The sequence below is a fragment of the Anas platyrhynchos genome, chromosome 14 (genome assembly GCF_047663525.1).
Source record: "Anas platyrhynchos isolate ZD024472 breed Pekin duck chromosome 14, IASCAAS_PekinDuck_T2T, whole genome shotgun sequence".
NCBI lineage: Eukaryota > Metazoa > Chordata > Aves > Anseriformes > Anatidae > Anas > Anas platyrhynchos.
This window is the reverse complement of record NC_092600.1, coordinates 5,959,041-5,967,392: the sequence shown is the minus strand read 5'-3', so window position 1 is coordinate 5,967,392 and position 8,352 is coordinate 5,959,041. Positions and strand designations below refer to the sequence as shown.

The window sequence follows — 8,352 nt, the reverse complement described above, 5'->3', positions numbered from 1 at the left end:
CTCCCCCCTCATTCCCCCTGGGCTCCCCCCCTCCCTCCGCAATGGTTCGGTCCCCATCTCTCCCCCCCCCACCGCCCAAATGGTTTCGTCCGCAATCCCAATGGGTCCGTCCCCCCCTCTCCCGTCCCAATGGTTCCGTCCCCCTCGCCCCAATGGTTCAGCCCCTCCCGCCGCGCCGCCGGAAGTGACGCCACTTCCGCCTCCCCCTGAGGCGGAGCGGCGCGGGGGCCGCCATGTCGACGTCGCTGGGCTCCAACACCTACAACCGGCAGAACTGGGAGGACGCCGTGAGCGCCGCCACGGGGGGGGACCGGGGGGGACAGGGGGGGACGGGGACGGGCTCGTTCGGACAGCCCGGGGTGGGGCTGGGGGCGTGGGGCAGGCCCGAGGCCGGGGTGTGGGGGTGAGGGGCGGCGGGGGGGGGAGGGCAGAGACAGGGAGGGACGGGAACTGACAGGGGAAAAGGGAAAAAAAAGAGAAAAAAGGGAATAAGGGGAAAATTGGACGGGCACTGACAGGGGAAAAGGGGAAAAAGAAAGAAGAAGGGGGAAAATTTGGGGAAAAATTGGGGGAAAAAGGGGAAAACCAGGAGCAGCCAGCCTGCTGTGAGCCTCTCACCAGAGGGATTCGGGTGGGGGCTCGGGGCTGTGCCTGAGGGCGGCCTTTTGGTGCCCTCCCAGTGCTCAGGTGGGTGGCAGTCAGGTGTGTGAGCACAGGAGGTGATTAAAGCCCTGTGGCGGTGATTTTGTTGCTAATTCCACGTTTTCTTTCTTCCTGCTCGATTCAGGATTTCCCTATTCTGTGCCAGACATGTCTTGGAGAGAACCCCTACATTCGCATGGTACGTGCCTGGTGACAGCAGCCCTGTGCTGGGCTGGTCACGGATGTCTGCCCTGGGACTCTGCGGTTCTGAGAGCAAAAATAAGCTGGAAAACAGGAGGTTGAGCTGTTTGCACTCCCAATTAGCTGGTTGTGAACAGCAGGATCTAGCTCATACCTTTGTTGATGTGTCATGTCGCGGTGGTAGGCACAGGATGTAGGAATAAGCTAGGCAAAAGGGGAGGAAGGTGGCAGGAAACAGCAGAAAACAAAGCTCTGGGACCAGGAAATTGTGTGCAGGAACGTTGAATAGATGAGCACAGTTTGTGATGTGCAGGGTTTGTACCCGTGAAGGTACGCTAAGGCTGCCTTAGGGAGGCATCCTGGCAGTCATTTAAAGCCTTGTTGACCTTGGTTCTGTCCGTTCAGGCTGAGTCAGGCTGTGCTGTGCCGCTTTTCTCTGTGCTCAGGCCAGTTACTGAGGATGAGGGTTTAGATTCTCTCCTTGTTTCCTTTCCACAAATTTTGCTGAGAGCTATTACAGCGTTTTTAAGAAACAAAATTTTATTGCTGATAGAAACAAGGGTTCAGAAGTGGTTTGTTTTCGTGTACTTGGTTTAGATAATTACATCATCACCTTTGTTTAAAAATAGCTATTAATATTCCATTTCATTTGCACCTCTCCTAGTACATGAAGCAAGGCGCGTCATACTCTGTTTAAACGAGTGATTCTAAAATGGGTTGAGAGTTTCTTAGGATTATTTTTGTCCTGTTCACCATCCAAGGAAGATTCCACTTAAGCACGAAACACGGGGGTGGGTGAGCCTTGGTGCAGCATGTAAGGGAGAGGACGCGGTGCTGTAACTGTGATGTTTTGTGTCTTTTTTGGTCAAGTTAATGATATTTCACGTTTTCTTTTTTGATTTTGATTATGTTTCAGACCAAAGAGAAGTATGGAAAGGAATGCAAGGTATGTTTGTTGTGTTTTGAAGCACGTCTAGGAGCAATATGTTGTGATGTTTATAAAATACCTGCTGCCTTCAGGAAAGTGCTTATCTGGGTTAACATCTTAACGCATACATAACTGCATAACATCTTAGGTCAGTCAACAATCTGCTTTGTTACGTGGCTGTTCTTGTAACAGTCAAAATACTGGTCAGACAGACCTCAGGTTTGCTCGTGTTTATCAGAATCTTTAGGTTTTGCTAATCTCATTGTACTTTATTTAAAGGTATTGCAGCATTCAACATGTTCAGTACTTTCTGTTGCAAGTTTCTTTTCATTGTTAAGTGGTGCATAAATAACTGGAGTTCAGGGTTTGCTGTGAACATGTCATTCTTGGCCAGCTAGAGATTACTGTTAAAAATAACCCAGGTTTATTTCTGAGAGGGGTGGAAATATTTAAAGTTGTTGTGGCTTGATGGAAGTTAAGGTCCATCCCTGCTTCTTTTGTCAGTTGTCACCTGAGGTGGGGAGAAGGTTTGAGAAGAAATCGTGCTTTCCTTCCTCAGATTGCACGTTCATCAGCTGCAGATGCATCTTTCTTGCAGATAACATAGAGGGCAGTGGCTTTTATCTGGACCAAAAGTCCCATAACCTCTCCCTGGGCTTGCTGCTATTCTATTGACTGTTCAATTTACAAATAACTGCCAATTTATCTTTAATAATGCAAGACCCTGAATGGTAAGTTCAGTGCTTTGGGATTCAGTTCTCTGCTTTCTGTCTCTCAGATTTGTGCCAGGCCCTTCACAGTGTTCCGCTGGTGCCCTGGTGTTCGCATGCGCTTCAAGAAAACAGAAGTGTGCCAGACGTGCAGCAAGCTGAAGAATGTCTGTCAGACCTGCCTGCTTGACCTGGAGTATGGTGAGTACCAAAAAGCATTAACTAAGAGAAGCAGCAGTTCTGCTTGCCTCTGAAATGAAAGCTGGTGAAATGGCTTTAAATGTGTGCATGAAGTTGGTGTGGTTGTCTGCAGACAGACTTTGAGAAGAACAAGTCTTGATGATCAGATCTCTTCCAAGGTTCAGGGACAGCTTGGTGTACCTGGGCAGTAGATAAGTTATCTTTGGCTGATGCAGGATGTAGGAGCTATTTTTTGTTCTTTCGGTTTCTGCTTCATAGGGATTTTTTGCTTGTTTAATTCTAGGTTTGCCAATCCAAGTCCGAGATGCAGGACTCTCCCTTAAGGATGAAATGCCTAAATCTGATGTCAATAAAGAGTATTACACCCAGAACATGGAACGGGAGGTATGAAAGTGTGGTTTAATCACATTCTGTTTGTGTGGATGTGTACGAGGGAGGGAAGGGGCCAAATGCGCTTTCTCTGAAAAAGAATTAACCGAGTCACCTTAAAATCACGTTCTTCCTTTGATTCTGTGCATTATTTCTGATGTTTTTATATTATACAGTATTTGTCTTTTAACTTCTGCGTAGATAGCCAACTCTGATGGCACCAGACCAGTGGGCGCGCTAGGAAAAGCGACTTCCACCAGTGACATGCTGCTGAAGCTGGCACGGACCACGCCGTACTACAAACGTAACCGTCCTCACATCTGCTCCTTCTGGGTTAAAGGAGAATGCAAGCGAGGAGAAGAGTGTCCTTACAGGTACACGTACATTTCAAACAGTTAAATGTGTTCCCTGTGGCCAGATACATCTTCCCCTAGGGACTGAGGAGCAGGAAATGTTGCAGTGGGTAGAGGACACAATGCAGTGATTATTGGGGTCAGTGTGAAACCTGAAGGAGCTGGCGTGCAGCACCACTGAATGGATCTTTGTTGTGACAGGCTCGGTGGTGAGGCATTTGCTGCGTGGTTTTGTAGTGTTTGGCCAAAGCAGTGACTGCAGCTCTTCTGCGTAGTTCATTTCGTCCCTTCGTGGCATCAGTCCCCTCCGTCAGAGGTCTTTGTGTTTGAACAAGAGGCCGTTTGAAATCCAGCTCTTGTGTTTTGTGGTACTGAATGCTCGGCTCTCAGAAGTGCCATTCATTCAGAGCTGAAGGCGGTCCTGCCTGCAGCGTGTTGTTAGCTGCAGTCTAAGCTCTTGGGGCTTTTTGTTGCATTTTGGCCTGTTTATGTCAACAAGGTTATAAACCAGACTTTCTTTAGAGGGGAAAGGAGCAGTTGTAGTCACTTCAACCTGATGCAGCTGTGACAGGTGTTACAAAATGCTTTGTTTGCTGAACCTTAGGCACGAGAAGCCTACAGATCCAGATGATCCTCTGGCTGATCAGAACATCAAAGATCGTTACTATGGAATTAACGATCCCGTGGCTGATAAGCTTCTGAAACGAGCATCGACCATGCCTCGACTGGACCCTCCTGATGACAAGACCATCACTACGCTGTATGTCGGAGGGCTCGGAGATACCATCACTGAATCAGATCTCAGGTGTGTTGGTGCAGCTGTGTTGCCTTTGTATTTGATGCTTTGGCTGCTGCTCATCTTCAAGGGAGGGAATCTGTCTTGCAAGGAAAAAAAACAAAAACAACACTGGCTTTCAGTGTTCCTTAATGGGGAACTGGTTGGTGGGCAAGTAGAGAGGAGTACCAGCTTGTTGGAGAACAGATAAACAGGCGTGCTTCAAAATGCTTTGATTAAGAGAGAAATCTTAACGATGAGTCATTCTTCTGAGCTCTTGGGGGTACTGTTATGCTTTACAACAAGGCCCCATACCTTCTGCCTAGCCAACCGCTGAGAAAAGCTGCTGCAGTGATTTTATTGCTCCATAATGACACACAGGAGCCAAGAGACTTGATTAGTAGTGGTTGTTCAGAAGTGGTGATGGAGAAAAAGAAAGGATGTGATCATATCGATTTCATCACACAAAACCTTACCCTGCAGCTAGGAGGAACAGGATTTCACATGCATGTTTTTCCACGCAGAAATCACTTCTACCAGTTTGGGGAAATTCGGACGATAACTGTGGTGCAGAGGCAGCAGTGTGCTTTCATCCAGTTTGCCACCCGGCAAGCTGCAGAAGTGGCTGCTGAGAAATCCTTCAACAAGCTCATCGTCAACGGCCGCAGGCTCAATGTCAAATGGGGAAGGTGAGTGGGGTGGGAGGTGTGCACACTCGTTACCTCTTTCTCAGATGCCTTGTGAGCACTGTCTTCAGGGGCTCGATTCTTAAACGGAATTCATTTTTTGTGGGTCTTTGTTCAGTTTATGCAGCCCTGAGGAGCTGGGTTGGACGTTAAGCTGAAGTAGGCGCTGAGCTGATACACAGTTGGGGTTCTCTTGCAGTCTGTTTTTCTTTCAGTAGTGGGATCTGTGTTGGGTATGACACAAACTGTGTAAGGGTTGCGTTGGCTGAGGGCATTGGATGAGTTTCACAGTTCTGCTTCTACTCCAGGCCTTGTGAACGTTATTTGCATACTTTGTATCAGCCATCTTTGGGAATGAGGTTTTCGTCCTTGGCCTGAAGAAATGGATCCAGATTAGATAATGTGGAACCACTACAGTATAAATATCTGCTTATCCTGCCTTTTCTTATCCTTTTTCTCAAATTTTTGTCTGTTCTTTAGGTCTCAGGCAGCAAGAGGAAAAGAGAAGGACAAAGAAGGTACCACAGAATCTGGGATAAAGCTGGAACCAGTTCCAGGACTTCCCGGAGGTAAGGGAGTGGTTTTCATCGCTGAAACGTTTCATGCTGACCTGCTTCCATGAGAAAGGCTGGTGTTCAGCCTCTGAGAACATTTTAAAGTCAGGACACTAGAGGCACTCGTGAGCCCAGAGCAGTCACTGACTGTGGGTTTGCAGCAGATAAAACCTGGCACGGGAAACGAACTTTGTCTAGAAGCAAATTCTTGCTGGAAAGAGAGGTTGTCATGTGATGAGTGAAAAGTTAAGGCTGCATTAATTAACGTTACTCAGGTCCAAGATACTGGCAACCCACGCTGTTCACGTTTTTGTAATTCATTGAGTGTTGTGTGAAGGAAAAAGCAAAGCTGGTTTCTGCTGGAGTAAAGTGGGGAGTGTTCAGGGGGTTGGTGCAGTTCTGTTCCTTGCTCCACCTCGAACGTGTGGCAGCAGCAGCAGTTTGCCCTTGTGGAGGAATTGGTTGTGCCTCCTCCTCGGAGGCAGATGTGCCTGCATTTCTTGATGGAGAGATGAGGTTTTCCATAACCACAGTATGTGTTTGTTGTTTTTTTTTTCCTGCAGCTCTCCCACCTCCTCCAGCTGCAGAAGAGGAGGCTTCTGCAAATTACTTCAACCTACCTCCAAGTGGCCCTCCAGCTGTGGTGAACATTGCCTTGCCACCACCTCCTGGCATTGCTCCGCCACCACCTCCAGGTACTTGTTTTTCCTCTTTGATGAGGGTTTCTAAATTGGTGTTCCAGCACAGCGGGCTGGAGGTCTGCTCCTCCTTGCTCAGCCTAACTGCAGCAGTGAGGCATCCCTGCTTTTCCTGATGATACAGGCTGAAACAATGCCATAAAAGGAGCTGTCAGCACAGTTTGATTAAACTGAGCTGCCTGTTGTGGTAGGTAATCACCTGCAAGTTTTCAGGCACGTTACAGATCCCTGGTATGGGTATTCACACCTGCCTGGGGCATTTGCTGGCTGTGTAAACGCTGCACTGACCTGAACTTCAGGGGGTATTTCCACAGCTGGTTGAACACAAGCCTGTGGTTGTGCACATGCATCTGTCTGGAGGGCTTTTTGTGGGATGTCAGACTCTTTGGTTGCTCCACAGTTGGGCAGAAAGCATTTAGATTGGCATCCCATAAATCCCATAAAGCATTTAGATAGTCACCCGTGCCAGTCCCCCACCAGCTCATATCTGTGACTAGGAATGTGTTGGGTAAGGATTGCTCCCCGTTCCTCTGGGAAGAGGGAAGGAATTTGAGGAACTGTGGGAGTTGGGCGCCTCTCTGAGTTGCAGCTGGTGGCTAAACAGTTTCCATCGGCAGTTTCAAACAGCGGGACATTTGTGGGGTTTGCTCTCGTGCTGTGTCTCAACGCGACAACTCTTCCTGCAGGTTTTGGACCACACATGTTCCACGCCATGGGGCCGCCGCCTCCCTTCATGAGAGCTCCGGGCCCCATTCACTACCCGTCCCAAGATCCCCAGAGGATGGGTGCCCACGCGGGAAAGCACAGCAGCCCCTAGCACATCGTGTCGCCCTTGTCATTTAAGTAAATGTCATTTTCTAGTTACCATGGTAGTGCCGTATGTTGAGCTGTGGGTGAGCTAGAGCAGCCTTCTTTCCCTGCTTGCAGACGCTGGGCAGGCTGAGCTCCGCGTCACCGTTACCGTCGATGCAGCCCGGGTCTTTCGTTTAGTACCGGGGGGTGGGGGGCAGACAGAAGGGCTGTCAGGGGGGGCTGTGGATCAGGTGTACCAGGATTAAGTGCTCGTAGTGTATCCCATTTGCACACTTTTGAAATAAACTTCTGGAAAAACAAAAACCAAACCCTCTTCAAGCCCGTTTGATATCCTCAGTCTGAACACTGTGGACTATTTAAGTGTAACGAGAGACTTCTCTGTGTCAAGTAGCCACTGAATTGTGACCCTAATGACCTATTAATCGTGTAGCATTGAGCCAGGACTGAAGAAGAGCTGAAAAACAAGCTTGTCAATGTGCCAAACCCATGGCTTTGCCTTACTAGCGCCACAGAATTATTTTTTTCCCTACTTTTTAAAGACTTGTAACAGAAAAAAACCTTCTGGTGCTTCACTTCTAATCCTGCGTGTCCCGAGCAAGAAAAGTTGGGTTGTGCAAGCAGCCCCCTGGTGCTGCAGGCGTGACCTGGAGTGACAAGTTAGCAGTTTTAACCTGCTGATGCTCCCCAGAAGGTGCTCGTGTGCCCCCCCTGCAGCTGTCAGCAGCACAGCACAGCTGCAGACTCATCCTGTGCATTTTCAGAACACGATCAGGGCTTTCAAGGCAGTTGGATAGAGTCTCCTCTTAAACTCTGGGATGGATCCAGCACCTTTCTGATTTGATAAGACCTGAAACTTTCCTTTCTGTGCTCCAACTATAGCGTTTGTGTAGGAGCAACTGCATGGAGCCTGGCATTGAATAAGATGTACGGGCACATGGCTAGAGGAGTTTGAGATCCCTGTATGTCTGCTGCTTTCATGTAACTCATCTGTGGGCATCTTTCTGTAAAGCAAAACATGATGGACCTGTTCTGAAGACTCCTTTGCTTGTTTAAAAAAAAAATACATTAAATACATGAGTTTTTCAACACTTTGCTTAAACCCTGCTTCCTGGAGCAGGGCGGCTGAGGACTTTGATTTTTTCGGCTGCTGCCAAAGCCGGGGTGAGGAGCGGGCTGTGCCAGGGGGTCCATGGCACCAGCGGCAGGGCTGCAGCACAAGCTGTCCTTCCCTGGAGAAAGGGCTGAGCTGTGGGCACAGGTAATTGGTTTTTGTCAGGTAAGAGACAGCCCAGGCAGTGTTGGGGGGGCTGAGGTGCGCTGGGGGATCAGGAGGGCTGTGCTGTGTGCTGCTGCGCTGTCCCCAAGGCTCCAGTCAGGGCCTGTGGGCACTGCAGACAGACTTGAATGCAAGCAAGGTGTGCA

At 48.9% G+C, this 8,352-nt stretch overlaps 1 protein-coding gene across 1 annotated transcript; it reads left to right on the top strand.

Moving 5' to 3' along the window:
* Window positions 1-133: 133 nt before the first annotated feature.
* On the top strand, window positions 134-8,018 carry RBM22 (RNA binding motif protein 22). Its single transcript, XM_038186455.2, has 11 exons — window positions 134-287; window positions 788-841; window positions 1,760-1,789; window positions 2,550-2,682; window positions 2,966-3,066; window positions 3,253-3,425; window positions 4,009-4,209; window positions 4,704-4,868; window positions 5,346-5,434; window positions 5,983-6,114; window positions 6,804-8,018. Exons 1-11 carry the CDS (start codon window positions 234-236, stop codon window positions 6,932-6,934), a joined length of 1,263 nt encoding a protein of 420 aa, XP_038042383.1. The 5' UTR covers window positions 134-233; the 3' UTR covers window positions 6,935-8,018.
* Window positions 8,019-8,352: the final 334 nt, after the last annotated feature.